This window comes from Garra rufa, chromosome 12 (assembly GCF_049309525.1).
Source record: "Garra rufa chromosome 12, GarRuf1.0, whole genome shotgun sequence".
NCBI classification, from domain to species: Eukaryota; Metazoa; Chordata; class Actinopteri; order Cypriniformes; family Cyprinidae; genus Garra; species Garra rufa.
In genome coordinates, this window is record NC_133372.1 from 42,008,913 (window position 1) to 42,031,360 (window position 22,448).

Genomic DNA, 22,448 nt, shown 5'->3' on the forward strand with positions numbered 1-22,448 from the left:
GTTTTCTGTTTAATTTAATTGCATTTTTGTTTTTGTTTTTCAGAGCAAAAATAAATATCATACATTTTTCCCTAATTTACAGAAGAAACCCACTAAAATGTCGTTCAGTGTAACAATCTTGTCAGGCATATTTACAGCAAAAATCAGTTTATGACATAATAAAATACAAATTGCTTTAACCTCAAACACTCATTAGTTGTAATTCAAATTTTTTTTTAAATTTGCCACTATCCTAGGTTTTGGCCATTTGATTTTTTTATTAATTAAAAACATAATTAGATGTAATATGCTATTATATTCTTTTCTATATTTTAAAATGTGCAAGTCAGAATACGCATGTTGTTTTGACTTTTTACATAAATATTGTGCTACACTGAATGACAATAACAATTTTTCAACCAAATGTTGACATTTTATTCTACAAAAACTTATTTGAAACCTTAAAAGTAGATACTTTACTTACATTTAATGTGCTTTCTATGGACATAAATCACCTTTTTTTTTTTGATGTGGACATCTTAACATCTAAAATCATTTAAAATGTAAATAATTGACCTAAATACACAAATGATAACAATAGAACTATGTATCATCTTTAACAAAGTAAAAGTGTTTATAGAAACATTTTAAATAAAAATGGACAAAACAAAATATTTTTAACACTTTTTTTTCTCCTTTCCTTTCCACTCTGGTTCTTACTAGGTAACAAGCTCTGGACTTCCATTCTGGATGGGCGCAAAGAGATGTCCACATCCTTTGACCTTTGACACCAACAACGTAAGTTTTACTCAGTAAATCCCCACACACAGTCCCTAAGATCATCATCCCCTGCAGACAGCATTGTCTAAGTTTAGATGACTCACAGTTTCTCTCCTGGTGTGAATAAGACAGTATCTGATATCAGTGATCACCTGTGATTAACAAAGCAAGGTGAAAATACGTTAAACCCCCAACTTCTCTCACACAGATAAACAGACAGTGCCACATTAGCAAACAAATAAAACACCCTTTCAGACACATGTATAAACTGAAAAGAAAATTAAGAAAACCTCCTTAATATTTTAATTAGATGTCTCTAGATATGCAAATGATTCCATTCTATAACCATTATACTATTTTATGGCCCATTGTTTCCATTGTCTTGATTCTTTACACATGTTATCAGCATTTGCTAAGATTTGTGTTCCCCTAAAGGAATTCCTCTTAACTCAGACTGTTTGAATTCTATGGTTTCAAAGGGTAACCCATCTTGGGAAGTGTTGTTTTTTGAATGCGCTACACACTTTCCTCTCGTCATTTTCTGTTAACCACTGCAGTTCTGTTTCTCTGCAAGTTAGTTTGTGATACATGGCAAGTTTTTCCAGCCTTCAGCTCAAAATCAAACACAAACATGCAGTTTTGCCTTTGTTCTGCCAGCTACAACAGAAAAAAATTGATTTGTTTTATAGACCACCCATATGGACTTCATTGTGGCAGCAGCCAATTTATACGGGCAGATCTATGGGATTACAGGCTCAAGAAACCGTGCTGATATTCAGAGCATTCTGCAGGGAGTAAAAGTGCCCGAGTTCACCCCTAAATCTAGTGTAAAGATAGCAGTGACCGACCAAGAACTGAAAGAGGAGAATGAAGAGAGAAAAGAAGAAGGTAAACTTTTAGGTGTAATATGAATGTATGCAATAACATTACGTCTGTAAAGAATGTTAAACATGAAATATATCTGCTAACATCAATCACTGCATCTCTTAGACAAAGTCAAGCTGGAGATGTTAAAGGAGAAGCTGTCCAAAGTCCAGCTGAAGGACCAAAGCTTCCGGATGCATCCACAGGAGTTTGAGAAGGTACCGTGTTAGTCAAGTCAAGTTGTATTTGTATAGCGTTTTCACAATACAAATAGTTTTGTGACGCCTTGATGAAACTATTTAATTCTTTGCATCATTTGTATTAAAGGAATAGTTGATCCAAAAATGATCCCCTCAGGCCTTTCAAAATGTAGATGAGTTTTCTTAAAGGGAACTGATTTTGGTAAATTTAGCATTACATCACTTGCTCCTCTGCAAATGAATGGGTGCCGTCAGAATGAGAGTCCAAACAGCTGATAAAAACATCACAATAATCCAGTAATTCACACCACTACAGTCCATCAGTTAACATCTTGTGAAATAACAATCCATCCATAATGCTTCCTCCAGTGAAAAAAGTCCATCCCCTCTTGTCCTCTTATATCAAAATCCACCAGCATATTTGTTAAGAACTGTTTTGCACTGTTTTCAATTGAAAATGCTGCTTGATCTGTGCATTTTTCTCTCAAAGGATAAAGCTGTATTATGGATAGAGGTTAAAAACATCTTGCTGCATTTGTTTTTTTGTAAACGCACAGCTTTTCGATTCACAAGATGTTAAATGATAGACTGGAGTCATGTGGATTAATTGTGTTTCCTGACGGCACTCATTCACTGCAGAGGATAATATATGTGACCCTGAACCACAAAACCAGTCATAAGTCACACAGGTATATTTGTAGCAATAGCACTGAATACATTGCATAGGTCAAAATGATCAATTTTTCTTTTATGCCAAAAATCATTAGGATATTAAGTAAAGATCATGTCCCATGAAGATATTTTGTACATTTCCTACTGTAAATATATTACAACTTCATTTTTAATTAGAAATGTGCAATATTAAGAACTTCATTTGAACAACTTTAAAGGCAATTTTCTCAATGTTTAGATTTTTTTGCACCCTCAGATTCCAGATTTTCAAATAGTTGTATCTCGGCCAAATCTTGTCCTATCCTAACGAACACACATCAGTGGAAAGCTTATTTATTTAGTCTTCAGATGTTGTATAAATCTTAATTTCAAAAGATTGAACCTTATGACTGGTTTTGTGGTCCAGGGTCACATATTCTTTTTTGTTGACCCCTTAAATTGCATTGTATAGAACAAGAAGGCAGCTTTGACATTCTGCAAATCATCTTTTTTTGACTTTACATTAATTAAAAAAACAATATGAGTTTGGAATCATAAATGAATATGATAAGTATTATTATTAATCCTTCAAACATAGCAGCTTTTCATTCATTTATTCTGAAAAGTTAGTGTTAACTTTGGCATCCCCAGTAAATACACACATTTGGTATGTGCACTGGGCCTGTCAGACATGTTGGCGTCCACTCTCAGGTAGGAGGTCTCATTCAACCACAAAATTGGCCCTAAAACATCCAACCCTGACTGCAGTTTTCATCGACCCTTAACCAGCTCCATCCATTACAGACCAGAGAAAACAGTCATCCTTTCTGTTGAGACAGATCTTCTTCACAGAACCTCACCGCTGTGACATGCTTCTCAGAAAGAGAGCGTCTAACGCACAGACAGGTCTTATGAAGAACTCTGGATGCACGCTGGTTTAGTCAGTGTTCGCATTGTCAGTTGTCATGCCTGCATGACACATAGGCTTCCACACACGTACATGGAGACTGAATGGCCATTAGTCTCTGAACAACATCTCAGTTGTGTTTTCTGTTAGCATGAGGATTAGTCTCAGTCTGTGTGTTTCTTGGCATGTATCTGTCTTTGATTTTCACAATCGCTTCAGTCTTTAAGTCTGACCTGGACTATCATTTCTCCATTTCTCTTTCTCTGGTTGATTCTGTCTTTGGACTTGTTTTCTCTGAAGATGAAAGCATTCTGGTATCTTTTTGGGAATGTTTATGTGGCAACAGTTAGGCGTCCTGCAGGGTCCACCAGTCTGGAAACGTAAAACTGGGATTTTCTTTTATTTAAAGCTGAAAATTAACAAAGACTTAGGATTTTAAAACATTTAATAGTTAAAATGCAGAAGAAATATTTAAGATTCTGCTCTATTTGTATGTCACTAATGAAATGTACACTGCTGTTCAAAAGTTTGGGATCAGTAAGATTTTTCAGTAAGGAAGTTTTTAAAAGAATTCTCTTTTGCTCATCTAAGGCTGCATTTACTTGATCAAAAATACAGAAAAAAACAGTATTGTGAAATATTATAACAGTTTAAAATAATGGTTTTCTATTTTAATATATTTTAAAATATAATTTATTCCTGTGATGCAAAGCTAAATTTTCATCATTACTCCAGTCTTCAGTGTCACATGATCCTTCAGAAATCAGTAGTTTTATTATCAATTTTGGAACCTGTAATTCTCTTTTTCAGGATTCTTTGATAAATAAAAAGTTAAAAAGAGCAGCATTTATTAAAATAGAAATCTTTTATAACAATATAGGTATTTACAATCACTTTTTGTGTTAATATAACACATCCATGGTGATTAAAAGTATTAATTTCTTTAAAAAAAAAGAAAGAATAAAAATGTACTGACCCAAACTTTAAATGGTAATTCATATTGTTACCAAAAAAAAAATTTCAATAAATGCTGTTCTTTTTAACTTTTTTTTAAATTAAAGTATCCTAGAAAAAAAGTATCACAACAAAATATTAAACAGCACAACTGTTTTTAACATTGATAATAAATCAGCATATTAGAATGATTTCTGAAGGATCATTCATGTGACACTGAAGACTGGAGTAATGATGCTGAAAATTCAGCTTTGCATCACAGGAAGAAATTACATTTTAAAATATATTTAAATAGAAAACGGTTCTTTTGAATTGTAAAAATATTTCACAATATTACAGTTTTTACCATATTTTTGATCAAATAAATGCAGCCTTGGTGAGCATAAGAAACTTCTTTAAAAACATAAAAATGCACTGACCCCAAACTTTTGAATTGCAATGAAAGTTAATTAGTTGCATTGATTATATGACTCTGTAAGAAGATGGTTAATTTTTTTTGCTATTAAAGTTAGTGATATTTTGAATTAGATTTTAGTTTTATATTTCTAATTAGTTTTAGTAATTTTCATGTATTTTTGTAAATTTTTTACATTATTTCAATTTAATTTATTTGAGATTTTAATGTCGTGCTTAGTTTTTACTTTTTATGATCTTTATTTTGTTTCAAATAACAAAAATGTTTTTATATGGTTTTAGTTTTAATTAACAATAATCGCTCTGGCACAATATGCTTAAATTATGGTGGAGAACATGATTAAGTGCATGATTAAAAGATAATGCTGATAATATAATTTTCAGTGCAAGAATTCTATTAAATTTGAAAAATTAACATTTCTCTAGTGGTCTCAGACTTTTGGGCCCCACTGTTTGTAACATATGTCCATATGCATGTGCAAGTGTGTGTGTGTGTGTGTGTGTGTGTGTGTGTGTGTGTGTGTGTGTGTGTGTGTGTGTGTGTGTGTGTGTGTGTGTGTGCACTTTAAGCAATGACGCATTCTTTGCCAGATCAGATGTTTTGTTTTTCCAGTGGAATGTGCGTTTGGGGGATTCTGGTGGCATCAGGTTGCCAAATTATATACTGCGCTCAAACACCCCCGCAGTTGCCCCCAACACACCCAATACTTGACAGTCTTTGTAGTGCTGCGGTGCCTGGGGCGTAAGAAGAGTGCCAAAACCTCAAAACCAGGGTATCCTAGCATTCCTGCAATATCTAATAACACACCAAACGTCTTGAGCGGCGATAATGCTTAATGGCCATTTTGGTTTTTAACAGCCATATCTTTTAAAAGATCACTAAGTTTATAAGGATATGATTTACAAACTTGAATCTGGAGCAGTTGCGGTTATATGCAGTGTCACTGGAACATTACATATGAATAAAATAGGAAGCTATCAAAGTTTGAATATGACGTGGTATGACATCTTTGTCTGTTGTACCAAAGTGTGCAAACATACCTTTGGCTATATTTTGTTCCTGTTTTTAAATTCTTCTTGTTTTTATACAAGACTAAAGATAGCAATCAGCATCGCTCTTCGGACACAACAGGACTTTATTTTCCGTAGTTTTTGCCCTAGGGTAATGAACCAACAGATGGTTGGTAGGTGAAGATTTGCTGATGGACAAATCCAGAAGTAGGACAACAGAACAGACTGTTCTATTAATGCACAATATATTTTCAATCATTTTTTTTTTGTCTTGTTTTCCACTAAACATATCAAAACATCCTAAAACTATGGAAGCCTGTTTCTGCCACTAAATATTTTTTTTTAAAGTTACTGTGACTTGTTATCTCACAATTCTGACCTTTTTTTTCAGAATTGCATGTTACAAACACAAAATTGTCTCACATCTCCAAATTGTGATGTAAACCTACAATTGCGAGTTAAACTCGAATTGCGATATATAAACTCAAAATTCTGAGAAATAAAGTCGCAATTGCTTGAGTTATAAAGTGGGGAATTGCATAGTTATAAACTTGCAATTCCGAGATATGAACTCGCAATTCTGAAAAATAAAGTCGCTTTTGCATGATATTAACTCACAATTCCAAGATTTAAACGTGCAATTCTGAGAAATAACGTCACAATTGCATGATATTAACTCGCAATTGTGATTTATAAAGTGGAAACTGCATTATGTAATCTTGCAATTCCGAGTTATTAACTCGCAATTTTGAGAAATGAAGTCACATTTGCATGATGTTAACTCACAATTCCAAGATAAAAAACTCGCAATTCAGAGAAATTAAGTTGCCTTTGCATAATAACTCGCAATTCCGAGATATAAACTCGCAAGTCTGAGACATTAAGTTGCATTTGCATGATATTAACTTGCAATTCCGAGATATTAACTTGCAATTCTGAGAAATAAAGTTGCATTTGCATGATATTAACTTGCAATTCCGAGATATTAACTTGCAATTCTGAGAAATAAAGTTGCATTTGCATGATATTAACTCGCAATTCAGAGAAATTAAGTTGCATTTGCAAAATGACTCGCAATTCTGAGATTTAAATTCGCAAATCTGAGACATTAAGTTGCATTTGCATGATATTAACTTGCAATTCCAAGATATTAACTCGCAATTCTGAGGAATTAATTTGCATTTGCATGATATTAACTCGCAATTCCGAGATATTAACTTGCAATTCTGAGAAATTAAGTCGCATTTGCATATTAACTCGCAATTCAGAGAAATTAAGTTGCATTTGCATAATAACTCGCAATTCAGAGATATAAACTCGCAAGTCTGAGAATTTAAGTTGCATTTGCATGATATTAACTTGCAATTCCGAGATATTAACTTGCAATTCTGAGAAATTAAGTCACATTTGCATATTAACTCGCAATTCAGAGAAATTAAGTTGCATTTGCATAATAACTCGCAATTCAGAGATATAAACTCGCAAGTCTGAGAAATAAAGTTGCATTTGCCTAATATTAACTCGCAATTCCGAGATATTAACTTGCAATTCGGGGTCCTAAAGTGGGAATAGCATGATATAAACTCACAATATGCATGATATTAACTCGCAATTCCGAGAAATGAAGTTGCATTTGCAAGATATTAACTCGCAATTCTGAGAACTCAAGTCAGAATTGTGTGATATAAACTCACAGTTACGAGTTATCAAGTCAGAATTGTAAGATATAAACTCGCAGTTCTGAGAAATAAAGTCACATTTGCAAAATATTAACTCGCAATTCTGAGAAATGAAGCCAGAATTGTGTGACATAAACTCACAGTTATGAGTTTTCGCAATTACCTTTTTATTTTTTATTCAGTGGCTTCTATATAAAACACTATTAAATATTAAATTAGTATGTAATAAATATTAAGTAAATTGTAAAATGCATTAAAAACAGCACACTGGCCAATGCGTATGATGCATGTAAACATAGACAACCAGGACTGAATGGAAGAACACTCAGTTCTGGTAATAATGCAGTTGTTTGTACATTACCGACTGTTCTTTTTTGTTCTTGTGTTCCAGGATGATGACAACAATTTCCACATGGACTACATTGTTGCAACATCCAACCTGAGGGCAGAGAACTACGATATACCAACAGCCGACCGCCACAAAGTGAATGACTATTGTCTTTGTCAAACAACTCTGCTGTGCTTTTGTTTGTGAGACGAGCTCTAAAGTGATCAACATTTCCCTTCGGGGGTTTGTGTCCTCTGTTCCTGTACATATACAGTACACCCTGAGGAAAGACCTTTCGATTATACAGCACTAGGCCACACAACAGAATTCCATTCCAGATACTATTTTTGTTTGTTTGTACTACTTTACATTAATAGTTTGCATGACTAGTTTGCACCCCAGAGCATGTATTTGTAATTCACAAACAGTGCACAGTGTACAGATGTGCATATATACACTGCTGGTCAAAAGTTTGGGAGCAGTAAGATTTTAAATAATTTTCTGATGCTCGTCAAGGCTGCGTTTATTCAATCAAAAATACAGAAAAAATAATAATGTTGTGAAATATTATTATGGTGTAAAAAATAAGCATTCTTCTGTTTTAATATACATGAAAAATTCAAATTTTTGAAGATGAATTTTCAGCATCATTACTTCTGCGTCTTCAGTGTCAAAGGATCATTCTGAAATCTTTCAAATATTATTATTAGTGTTGGAAACAGGTTAATTTTTTTTTGATTGGACTAACAGCTGATGAAAATTCACCTTTGCATCACAGGATTTTTTTAAATGTATATTAAAATAGAAATTTTGCAGTATTATTGTTTTTTCTGTATTTTTGATCAAATAAATGCAGTCTTGATGAGCATAAGAGACTTCTTTAAAAAACATTACAAGTCTTACTGATCCCAAACTTTTGAACAGCAGTGTATGTAATTAACCTCCTTTTTCTCATCTGCAGAGCAAGTTAATTGCTGGCCGCATCATTCCAGCAATCGCCACCACAACAGCTGCGATCGCCGGGCTGATGTGTTTGGAGCTCTATAAGCTTGTCCAGGGTTACCAGAAGATCTCATCCTACCGAAACGGATATATAAACCTGGCCACCCAATACTTTGTCCTCTCACAGCCTTGTGTGGCCCCGACATATACAGTAAGTAAAACCATTCACTTATCACCATCTAGCGTCTGACTGTTGTCCGAATGAGTGTGGGCCTTTTTCGCTCTGATGAATTAGAGAGCGTTAGAAAGCTTTTAATTCTATGTGCATTTAGCAACATACGTATTTGACCCTGTACCAAAAAAACAGTCTTAAGTAGCGTGGGTATATTTGTAGCAATAGCCAAAAATACATTGCATGGGTCAAAATTATGGATTTTTCTTTTATGGCAAAACACATTAGGATATTAAGTAAAGATCATGTTCCATGAAGATATTTTGTAAATTTACTATCGTAAATATATCAAAACTTAGTTTTTGATTAGTAATATGCATTGCTAAGAACTTCATTTGGACAACTTCAAAGGCGATTTTCTTAATATTTAGATTTTTTGCACCCTCAGATTCTAGATTTTCAAAGAGTTGTATCTCGGCCAAATATTGTCCTATCCTAACAAACCGTGCATCAACGAAAAGCGTATTTATTCAGCTTGAATGGATAATTGATGTGATTTATAAATCTCAGTTTAAAAAAAATGACCCTTATGACTGGTTTTATGGTCCAGGGTCACATATCATGTATTAAAGCAGTAATCTGTGACTCCAGTACAGTAATTTTACCATGGTTAAAGACAGTTGTGAATCACAATGCAAAATGAATAGGCCAAAACCTATTAACTATAGTGAAATCACAGTAATGCATGGTTTCAGGTAGCTTAATTGCATTTATAAAACAACAAAAGTGTAAGACAACAATATATATATATATTTATTATTTTGAGCAATAACAACAATAGTAAGGCTAATAATTGTATAGCTAATAAAATATTAAAATATATGAAAATACAGTATGAATATTTTTACAATACAATATATAAATACTATACATAAAAACTACATAAAAAATAATACTTAGTTACCAATAGTTTTAATCGTGTTAATTATCAGAATTATCTCTTTTATTATAACAACTTTTCACATGTACACTGAAAAATTTAAATTGCTAGTAAATTTCACAAGTAATTACAAAGAATTTGCATTGAATTAAACATGAAATTAGGAAGTAGAAAGACATTTTTGTGCAAGGTTCCCCAATAATCTTTGCTGTATTTACAACTTCATAAAATCATCAATGCTTATGGTCTTTCTTTATTCAAACAATTTGTTTTAGACACTTATGGAAGACTAATATGTTGTTTGCTTGAGTAAAAGTAGTTAAATTCTTCTGTTCCCCACATTTCTTTTGAAATTGCTAGTCAGCTTCACAAATAATTACAAAGAAATAGTGAAGTAACAGATTTAATTAAACATACAATATTGAAGTACAAACTGAAATAGTATGTAATCATTAGATCTCTAGAAAAATCATTTTTTACAGTGTATAATTTACTCTTGTGCAGTTTAGTAAAGGTGATTTTTACTGTGGTTGAGCTCTGTTATGAGGGCCGGAGGTGATGGGTAGGGAGCGATGGTTGGGGTGAAAGGCTACAGCATCAGTCTTCTGTCTGGGTCTGGATCACTACAGGCTTTAGTGAACTTATTTTCATCCTCAAGGGCTTAAACCACTTAGTAACTGTACACTCACCCCCGCAGACCCTCACCTGCCAATCTGGTGCTCATTTTAGGGGACTTCCACTTTTAAAGGGAATGCATTCAGATTCAGACAACTGAGTATTCAGACAGACACGTGCATGTATAAAGCAGCAAACCTCAACAGAGTTGCATGCAAATTCTGGAGTTTGAGTTTGAGCTGGTGTGCGTATGGGTTTATAGCGACCGCTAGAGACTAAAAACAACTGCATGGTCCAAAATTTGTGCAGATAGACTTCATAGATGACGTAATGCAAACCCCAGACATGGCTGTCCACACATGGGGGGAGTGTTGTTTCTACCAACATGTGCAGGGTCAGAGTTGAGGGTAATTCTCACCCAAGGGGACAGGCGGTGAGCGCGGCTTTGAAACACACAAGCTCAGGTTACTGGTGCGATGTGACCATTTTCTGGAGTGTCCAGACTGCTCATTTCTCAAAACACTCCACACACACACACACACACACACACACACACACACACACACACACACACACTGTTTGGATTAAAAGAACATTCAGTGGCCCTGAGAAGTGTTTAGACACCAAAGCCAGACAAATCTGTATATGTCATTACAAATAAATACGTTTTTTCTAACTTCATTATTTCTGCTCAATGCCTTTTAATCATTTTGGTGATTTTTGGTGGATGTATGAACTCAGTTCTCCCCAAGTTCACACAGGTGTCCTAGTAGAGGAATCACAGGTGTGATTCATCATATTAACATGTCACAATATTTTTGGTATTCATTGTTTTATCATTTAAATATCTTTTTGTGATGTTCAAATGAATGTTTTTAAAAGAAAACATCTCTTATGCTCACCTTTCAGCATCATTACTCCAGTCTTCAGTGTCATATGTGACCCTGGACCACAAAACCAGTCTTAAATGGCACAGGTATATTTGTAGCAATAGCCAAAAATACATGGGTCTAAATTATTGCTTTTTTGCCAAAAATCAATAGGATATTAAGTAATGATCATGTTCCTTGAAGATATTTTGTAAATTTCCTACCGTAAATATTAAAAAAATTAATTGTTGATTAGTAATATGCATTGCTAAGAACTTCATTTGGACAACTTTAAAGGCGATTTTCTCAATATTTAGATTTTGTTGCACCCTCAGATTCCAGATTTTTAAATAATTGTTTCTTAGCCAAATATTGTACTAACAACCCATACATCAATAAAACGCTCATTTTTTCAGCTTTCAGATGATATATAAATCTTAATTAAAAAAAAAAATTACCCTTATGACTGGTTTTGTGGTCCGTGGTCACATATGATGCTGAGTTGCAGCTCAAGAAACATTTCATATTTTTCTTTGAAGAATAGAATGTTTAAAAGAAAAGCATTTATTTGAAATAGAATGACATAGAAATGTCTTTAATGTCACATTTGATCAGTTTAATGCATCTTTGCTAATATTAAACTATTAATTTATTTCAAAACTCACTTAAACGATAGTCTATATTTTGCTGAAAGTGTGCATTTGCTATCTTTTTTCTTTTTTAAGTGTGGCTTAAGTGTTTAAAACATTTCAGGACTACTGAGCAGAAAGGTTTTGTGTCTAGAAGTTTAAACGTCCAGCTTTCCTTTATCTCCCTTTTTACTTTTTCCATCCCTTTTGTTTTGTTTGCATACCTTATTCATATGACTGGCACTGTGTTCACTAGTCTTTTCCAAGTACAGGATGTGTGGAAAAGTTTCCACACATGGGACTAGTTAAGGTTGAGTTAGAACACACTTTATTTTGTGATACTGATACAGTTTGAATTTAGTCACATGGCGGAAAACAAATCATTGAGTAGATTAGTTAACGTATCCATTTTTTAAACCTTTGTTTAGACTGTGGTGGCGATACGGTAGTCGCCATATAGAGCTATGTCAGCTGACAGTGTATTAAATTGAGCTGTGGAAATATCCATTAGTCTCCTTTCCAGCCACGCGGCATCCAGTTGGAACATTTCATGGATTTAGAGAAAAGAAAAACAAAAGAGAGACACACTTGACTGACTGGAAAAGCATAACAGTCAATTGCTTGCTAAAATTAACTTTTTAAGTATAAATTTAACAGCTCACGGACTAAGAGGGTTCTTCTATATGAAAAAAAGATACACTTGTGAAACTGTCATCAAAAATCTAGTCTGAGGAAAGACGGATATGCTTGAAGCTTCCTGTTTTCTACCAAGGACATCCTTTTTAAAAGCCTCCACTATTTTTACACTCTCAAGACCAGTTTCAGAGAACTCGTTTATCAATCCTTGTGTCATGAAACAAAAAGAAAATAAGTGTTGCAGACCTATTATAAACTATATAAATTTTAAATTATCTCTAATGTTCTCACAATGCCAGTTTTTACATTTTCATTTCATTTAAGCTGCAAAAGTTTACATCCCCCTTTCAGAATCTGCAAAAGCTTAATTATTTACAAAATAAGAGGGATCATACAAAATGCATGGTATTGTTTATTTAGTACTGACCTGAATCAGATATTTTACATTAAAGAGGTTTACATACAGTTCACAAGAGAAAATAATACATTTATAAATTCAACTATTATTTTTTCCTCGTGGATTACATGTGAAATATCTTAATCGGGTCAGTACTAAATAAACAATAACATGCATTTTCTATGATCCCTCTTTATTGATCTCAAATAATTAACATTTTGCCGATTCTGAAAGGAGGATGTAAACTTTTGACCTCAACTGTAATAACATAAAGTAGCCTATATTTATTGTAGATAACAGTCCATTTAGCTCACTTTACTGACTATGATGCAGTTTTACCATAGCACTTTTGTTTCCCAGTATGCATCATTCTACTATACGTGCAGTGTTACAATGGGAAAATGTGCTTTCATCTGACATGAAGCTAGAAAGTACTCTGCCTGCTGGGGTTATTGCTGTGGCAGCTTCAGGTCCTTATTAGCAGCCTCTCAAGGCGTTTTATGAGACTCCGTCTGTCGTAACCCCGCAGAAAAGACCAGCATGTGTTTTCTTTTAGTTGCTGGTCGTCAGCATGGGATGCTGGTGTGCTTGTGTCTCCATCAATCACTTGTGAGAGTCTGGCTCCTCTGAAGATCTTTCCCTCCTCTACCTGAGCACCTTTTTGTCTGTGTCACAGGCAATTTGCTTTGTTTACAGGAACTTCAAGGCACAATTTTCTGTCAATAATTGCTTGACTTGTTATAGATTTAATTTTATAGTTTTTGTATAGATGTCACTTCATTGGTAACTCAGTCACTTAGATATGTTTTGAACCATCTTTTGACTTTCCGATGTTGTCCTTAAAGGAGTTGTTCACTTTCAGAACAAACATTTACAGATAATGTACTCACCCCCTTGTCTTCCAAGATGTTCATGTCTTTCTTTCTTTAGTTGTAAAGAAATTATGTTTTTTGAGGATTTCAGGATTTTTCTCCATATAATGGACTTCTATGGTGCCCACGAGTTTGAACTTCCAAAATGCAGTTTAAATGCAGCTTCAAATGGCTCTAAATGATCACAGTCTTATCTAGCGAAACGATCGGTTATTTTCTAAAATTTATTGTATTTACAATTTATAGACTTTTTAATCTCTACACGGAGTACACACAGAAGTAGACAAGATGAGCATTTGAGGTTAAAAAAGTATATAAAGTGTAATTATTTTTAGAAAATAACCAATCGTTTCACTAGATAAGACCCTTTTTTCCTCGGCTCTGATCGTTTAGAGCCCTTTGAAGCTGCATTTTGGAAGTTCAAACTCAGGGGCACCATAGAAGTCCATTATAAGGAGAGAAATCCTGAAATGTTTTCCTCAAAAAACATTATTTCTTTACGACTGAAGAAAGAAAGACATGAACATCTTGGATGACAAGGGGGTGAGTACATTATCTGTACATTTTTGTTCCGAAAGTGAACTACTCCTTTAATGCATCAGTATGGTGGTTTGATCGCCGAGTTAAACAGGGACTGAAGGTCTGAATTTCTACACAGTTGCCAATCTTTACAGGGTTAATCGGTACTTATATTTTTCATGTTTGAGCATGCTTTTAATAAATCCATTTCTGGCAGCTTGCCTTTTCACCTGTAGGCGTTAATGTGAAGGTCCTCAGTGAGAAAAGCAGACATCTGGCAGTGCTTGTAATGCTTTCGATAATTATAATTCAAGCCTTTCTCTCTTTATAGCCGCAGTTAATACATTTTTGTCGGGTTAGGTCATCTTATGCTGTTCATAACTTACAAGTTATTCAGAGCCATATCATTACCATTCAAATATTTGGGGTCACAAAGATTTATAAATGTTTTTAAAAGAAGCCTCTTATGCTTAAATTGTCCAGTTTAAAGTAAGCATTTTCTATTTGAGTATATTTTAAAATATTATTTATTCCTTTCATGCAAATCTACATTTTCAGCATCATTATTCCAATCTTCAGTGTCACATGATCCTTTAGAAATCATTCTAATATGCTGATTTTCTGCTCAAGACACATTTCTGATTATTAACAATGTTGAAAACAGTTGTCCTGCTTAATTTATTTTTTGTGGAAACCACAAAACTTTTTTTTCTTGTACTTCCATAATGAATTAGTTGTGTCTGCTGGTCTTGAAGAGGGGAAAGCATTTATTTGGATATGACACATGTGCCAGTTTATTTGGCCATTTATGAATTACGACTTGCTTGAAAGAGAGCGAACGACGAAGAGTGAGGAGGCAAAAAGTGAACCCTGCAGAAATGACAGCTATTTCCTGCCATCGCAGGAAACTCCTCTATTAGAACCAGATTTTCTTGAGCTCCATTGCGTCTGCCTTTTTTATTCCTTTAATCATTCACAGCTTCTTAGAGAGAGACCAAGTAAGAAAGAAGGAGGCTGTGGGGGAGAAATGGAGGTTTCAAAGCCCATCTGCTCAATCCCAAAGCTTCTTCTCACTTCTTTGTTCTCAAGCGTTCCCTTTATGATGGAGTTTCAAAACATCGAGTCTTTACTTGTTCATTCATTTACTCTTTTTTTCCTTCTGTGTTTACTGTAGAGTGCACTCACTTGCATAACCAGTGCTGACAATAGAGCTGAGCTGTGTGTACCTTCATCAGCGAGCATTTGGTCTTAGTTAAAGCTTTGCCTTGTTAACGATGCACAAACACACCATCCTAACCTCTTTACATGATGACATCTTGATGAAGTGTTAAGGAGGACGAAGCACATGTTTAATGTATTGCAAAATTTGAGGTCATGTGCGATTTAAAGATAAGAACTGAGCATGAAATAGACTTGTTATGTGTACTGCAATTCTTTTGGAGTGATATTGAATAAAATTGAGACTTTTCATTAGTCTGTTTTAAAGAAATACTGTCTTTTAAACTTCTTATTTATCCAAAAAATCTTTAAAAAAGTAATTTCCACAAAAACAAAGACAGTAATAAGAAATGTTTCTTAGGCAGCAAATCAGCATATTAGAATGATTTTAGATTATATGTGACCCTGGACCACAAAACCAGTCTTAAGTCGCTGGGGTATATTTGTAGTAATAGCCAAAAATACATAGTATGGGTCAAAATTATTGATTTTTCTTTTATGCCAAAAATCATTAGGAAATTAAGTAAAGATCATGTTCCATGAAGATTTTTTGTAAAATTCCTACTGCAAACATTTCAAAATGTAATTTTTGATTAGTAATATGCATTGTCAAGAGCTCAATTTGGAGAACTTTAAAGGTGATTTTCTCAGTATTTTGATTTTTTTGCACCCTCAGATTCCAGATTTTCAAATAGATGTCTCTCGGACAAATATCGTCCTATCCTAACAAACCATACATCAATAGAAAGCTTATTTATTGAGCTTTCATATGATGTATACATCTCAGTTTTGTAAAATTTAACCTTATGACTGGTTTTGTGGTCCAGGGTCACATATTTAGAATGATATTAGAAGGATCATGTGAGTAATGATGCTAAAAATCTAACTTTGCATCACAGGAATAAATTACATTTTAAAATATATTCAAATAGAAAATAATTATTTTAACTTGGAATAATATTTAACATTTTTTCAGTTTTATTTTGCTCAAATAAATGCAGCCTTGATGAGCAGAAAATACTTGCAACCCCAAAAACACAAGTAGAACTTAAATAGGCCCTTTTCTATGGATATTTTACACAAGAAGCTAAATTTACTGTATGCATTGTGTAAATGTGTTATGAGTGAGAGTTTTTGGCCGCTTTTTTTCCAGTTTGATTACAGTAACTCGATGAAAGTCTGTGTTTTGGACTGTATGCAATGATTGATCAGGCCTAAAACACATTCATCTGCTTTTCAGCAGTTCATCTGTTGATGAATTGTTGAATTTACACCTCTAGCGATCTCCTACTTAATAAGAGTCATAATTAATGTTGTTATGAGTATCGGCATCAGTTTCCAAGCTTTAATCTTCAACCGCTTGGCCCTTGGACTTTCTACTTCTCTGATCTTCAAAACGTTTCTTTTTATTACAATCGCATGGCTGAGTAAGTACAGAAATCCCTCTGGTTTTCATTCAGATAAAATGGTAATTTTTCATAGACATGCAGCAGAATGATTGCCAAAAATTGTGTGTGGCCGTCTAAAGTAATTGCTTTGGAAGTAACAGCATACTTTCCATATGTCTGCATGGTGAAGTCATTAAGCCGTACTTCATAGTATGACATTGTGTCATGGCTTGCCATCACAAGACCACACCAAAAGGGTTCAATCATATGAACTATTTCTGGTGCTAAGAAGTGGAAGGAAAGTTGGATAAATGTATAACAGTTATTATTTCATGCTATTGTTGTGGTATCAGCTATTTCATTTAGGTTAGACCAAGTGTGCCGTAGGTGTCCTGAAAAGTGAAACCAAAAGTTTTCGATCGCCCCCCGGTGGCTGGCTGCAGTATAGGTCATAAACCCCGCCCTCTCCATGTAATCTAATGGGACGTGAGCCAAACTAAATAATCGAATTACACTTCAAATAATTTTTTTCCAAAGATGATTTCCATCATGTGAGGTAGTTCTTATAATGCTGATTCATGTTCAGGTGTTCGTTTTTCTAAAAAGTTCGCTTTTAAGTAGTTATTTGATGCTATAAAAACGGGGTGTGGTGTCATGATTGTGATCGTGCGATTGGGTCTGCGGGAGTTTGGGCGGGACTTTGACTCCCGCCTCACGACTCTACTGCACAGACTCTGGCTCCAAACGAATCTCTACTGCGCATGCTCTGGCTCCAAATGACGTAATTTCCCCCAAGATGGTAGCGGCCATATTGAGTTGTTTTGGCTTCACTTTTCTATAGTGGAAAGAAGCGGAGGAGACGCGTTGTCCATCTTTTTTACAGTCTATGGGTTAGACTGTTAAATGTCTTTCAGATGGTCTCTTTCTGTGACCAGAAGAAGCTGCAAAGTGCACCAGACTTGGATGAAATACGCCCATCACCAGTGATCCCAATAGTCTTGACTGAACTTTTTTTCCCAGCAGTGATTTTTAGTTGGTAGTTGGAATCAATCAGACCACAAGCCACGTTATTTTCATTACCCACAGTGTTGAGTGCAGGAAAGACGAGCTTTCCCATAATTCTTCCTCCATGTGCAGAAGTGGTTCTGGAATCAGTCTTTAAATTAGATGGGAAAGTTCTGGTTTGGATTAGCTAATCTTAGACTAAGAAACCATGTGTGTACCTGATGGAAAACGCTGAGGGAATACTAGGGCAATGATTAATCATGAAATTGATGCATAATGCTAATCCAAGCAATATAAAGAACACTTTATTGACTTAAAGATAAATATTTATTTGGAATGTGCATATTGCGTAATAAGCAGGAATGCATATTAGGGAATGTATACACAGAATCCCCAATTATGTTTACTTGTCTGTTAAATCAACAGATTCACTTGGAGTTTCAAAGTCCAGACTGTTTTGTTGCATGGCGGCATGGTTGTTGTGTTATCAGTGGAGTTTGGTAAGAATGCCTTATGAGAAAAAGTAAACAAGCTGTTTAGTCTGCTGGCATTTGTGTTTGTGTCTATGATGCTCGTCAATGCAGCAATGCAATGCAATTTGATGAACATAGAACATAAAGGAATGTGGCCATAAAACAAACAAGACACATGAAAACATTTATTCAATTAAGAGGGTTTCCATGCAAACATGTCCCCCAGGAATCCAAGCTAGACCGTAAAAGCCACACTATGCTTAATTGGCAGGGGTCTGTGAAAACACCAGAACTGAGGTCAGTATCACACTTCTTACCAGATAAAGTCTCTTTAAGATGTAAATATATGGCATTTCAAAAGTGCTGCTCACTGCATTAAATGTGCATTTGCCAATACTTGCATAATGTTTCAAAGAATAGCTGTAAGCTGTTGTTAGGTTGGCTTCTTTCTTTGAAAACTTTGTGCAAATTACAAACCATCTTTGATTGGCTTGGCTTGCTTTATAATGACAGATTCTGCTGTAAAACTCAGGATTTTACTTTCATTCCTGTAGGGCAAATATTTCAAGCTACTTAGTGCTCCATACAGGTCTCTACAGTGCGACTATTTCAGTATATGAAAAAATATTTAAGAGCACTAAGTGCGACTGACCCAATCATCATATTTGTGTTTGTGCTTTAAATGGGAGCTTTAAATGTTTCTGTGTGTTTTTGCAACTTTGAGTAATGTATCACAGACATATCTTACGAATCCTTTAATAAACAAAGTGTGGAGAGCTTTGCTTATTGTAATGGAACTTCGTGAGATCGCGATGAGTGACAGCTTTAATGATTTTTAAGGGAGCTTGCAAATTTTATATTAATTTAATACAACAGTTAAATAAACTAAAAGTTAATATTAAGTGAATAACATTGTCTGACTATAACACTATTGCCTCATTTTGCGTAGTTTCGTCGTTAAAAATAGTTTGAAACGAGTCACAACTGAGCCGCTACGCATCGGCATTCAAACACAGCAGTGTTTCATTTATGAATAAATGTGTGTTTTTAAACAAATCTATCATCTGCACTTTTGGCACAGTTTTAGACTTTGTACAATAGAACTAACATGGTTATACTGTATATATATAATATATATTTGAGCTCACAATTCAGAAAACTGACAATGAAAGCCTGTTTCCTCTACAGAATAAAAAATAAAAAAGGTAATTGCCAGTTTTTATTTCACAATTCTGACTTTTTTTTTTTCAGAATTATGAGTCAATGATTCAATTTCCCATTTATAAAGACAGCCACTTGCTTTATTCCTGAATGAATCAGCCATTCGAACAAATCAAATTAATGAATAATTTAGTAATTAAATCAGTGACTATCTTTTTTTTAAAGTATCTTTTCAGTTATTTAAATTATTTAATATTTATATATTCTAATATATAATACTGATTTAATTTGATTGGTAACTTATTCTTATTCTGTTGTTTCAATTAGATTTTTTGAAAACATGACATTCTTTTAATAAATTAAGACAAATGCCTTTACAAAAGTAAAAACAAAATTCTCCTGTAAATCACTTTAAGGAGTCAAATATCAGCTCGTAGAGGGAAGGCTAATTTTTTTTATTGATTAGAAAGTGCTCCTGAACGTTTGACTGTGCTCCTAAATTATTTAGATTAAAATAAATGAAATGTAAGTGTAGAGTCTTGCTTTACTGTAGCAAGCATGCAAAAAGACACCCAAGAGGATAAATTTGACTTTATCAGAGCCTTAATACTCTATTTGCGACTTTTTTTTTACTAAAGTGAAAGACTGCCTGATCATGTGATGCATAATAATTGACCATTAGTGATCACTGGAAGTGCATTTGAAACATATTAATGCATATAAATGGCTGTAAGCACCAGTTGTGGTGTCTTGAAACAGAGTAGGCACAACCAAATCTAGATGAATGTCGTGGCCATAAATGAAAAGACATTATCTTACAAAGTAATCAGCTGAGGAAATGGAGAGTGTTTCCTTGCCGTGCAAATTCACTGTAATTCCATCAGATAACTGGAATTCTTTGGAACGCTTTGCATAATATATTTTATTGATCATAATTTTGATGCATAATCCTTGTCCAGCTGAAGTTTTAGAGATCCCAATAAATATACGGTACACTTTATTGACTTGAAGACAAATACTTTTTCTGTGGAATAAGTCTGTTTAGTGATAACTAGAGTTCTTTGAAATTAATTCATTTATTGATCTTTCTCCTATGAACATTAGAAACTCTTTCCAGAAAGCATGTTTCACTTGTTGTTAATAGCTGCATGTTTTTAAATGGCACTCGAATTGACTGCCAGCTCGCATAGATATGTATTCATGGCAGCTGCTCTCTTTCACAAATGGAAAAGACCATGTGTTGCTTTGACTGTTATTCAGTCCTAGTTCTCTACTCATGCATATGTACAGCTGGAAAGATCACATCAGTTTAATTTTCGGAACATGAGAAGTGTCATTTACTGTATGTCTACGCATTTGTTCATAAACAAAACATCAACAGCATGGAAAGCAGAAGTGTAAATTGTGAAAGAGGGAACAGAATTTAACTGTGGTTAGTCTTTGTTCTGTTACTCATGTTCGTAGTTATAGTTATAGTTTACATTGATAGGTTAGGAATCCATGTAAACAAGCAAATGTTTTAATCAGGGTTGTCTCATGGTAATAACCATGGTACTTTTTGTTAATGTTAACATCTGCTCTGCAAATATGGCACAAGCCTTCCCAAAACAAAAATGCATGGCTACTGGATTTTTATTGTCTAATTTTGAAATACAAACCATTTTGACGTCATTCGATCAGCCTTAGGCATGAAAACATCACTGCTAACCCTTTGAGCCGTCTGCATGAATCCAGACACCTCCAGGCCTCGCCAGACTCACTGCTTCATTTCCTGTCTGTTTGCCTGCTCTCCTCACCATCCTCAGCTTTCGCTCGGCCATATCAGCTGTGGGCAAACATTAGCACCATTTTGTGTAATTATGGCCTCTGTGGCATTTAAAGCAATTACGTAGGTATGCATCATGCGTTTTTCCCTTCTGTTCCCATAATGCTCTTACATTTTTCATCTGCACTTTTGGCACAGTTTTAGATTTCGTATGATAGAACTAACAAGGTTATACTGTTTGTTATACAATTCTGAGCTCAGAATTCAGAAAACTGACAATGAAACTGTTTCCTCCACTGAATAAAAAATAAAAAAGGTAATTGCCAGTTTTTATCCCACAATTCTGACTTTTTTTCTCTGAATTGTGAGATATAACCTTGCAATTGTGAATTATAAAGTCAGAATTGTGTGATATAAACTTTGTCCCATTTAAATCTCTCAAATCTGAGAAAAAAAAAATCTGAATTGAAAGACAAAAGTCAGAATGGCAAGATATAAACTCGGAATTGAAAAGTCAAAATTGCAAGTTTTATCTTTTAAATTTATATAATGCAATTCTGAGAAAAAAAAATTAAAATTACGAGTTTATATCATGCAATTCTGACTTCATTTATCAGAATTGTGAGATATAAACTTTGAAAAAGTCAGAATTGTGAGATAAACTTAAAATTGTGAGGTATTGCAAGTTACAAACTCTGCGAGAAAAAAAGTCATAATTGCGAGTTTTGATCTCTCAATTCTGACTTAATTTCTCGCAATTGGACGTTTATGTTCTGCTATTCTTATACTTTATAACTTGCGAATGCGAGTTTATATCACATAATTCTGAGAAAAAAGTCAGAATTACAAGTTTATATCTTGCAATTCAGATTTTATAACTTGCAATTGTAAGTTTATATAACGCAATTCTGAGAAAATAAGTGAAAATTGCGAGTACTGACTTTTCTCAGAATTGCGAGATGTTTGCAAGAAAAGGTCAGAATTGTAAGATAAAAACTCGCAATTACTTTAAAAAAAATTTGTTTAGTGGCAGAAACGAGCTTCCATAACTGAACAATCAGAATCAAGTATAGTTTTTTT

At 34.1% G+C, this 22,448-nt stretch overlaps 1 protein-coding gene across 1 annotated transcript in view; it reads left to right on the top strand.

Annotated features, from left to right (window-relative positions):
- The window catches only part of uba7 (ubiquitin-like modifier activating enzyme 7), a 54,791-nt gene that overhangs the window by 13,525 nt on the left and 18,818 nt on the right, over window positions 1-22,448 (top strand). Inside the window, exons 18-22 of the mRNA XM_073851572.1 lie at window positions 703-777; window positions 1,449-1,647; window positions 1,750-1,841; window positions 7,831-7,923; window positions 8,729-8,920. Of these exons, the coding sequence (XP_073707673.1) occupies window positions 703-777; window positions 1,449-1,647; window positions 1,750-1,841; window positions 7,831-7,923; window positions 8,729-8,920 (651 nt within the window). The remainder of the gene's footprint in view (window positions 1-702; window positions 778-1,448; window positions 1,648-1,749; window positions 1,842-7,830; window positions 7,924-8,728; window positions 8,921-22,448) is intronic.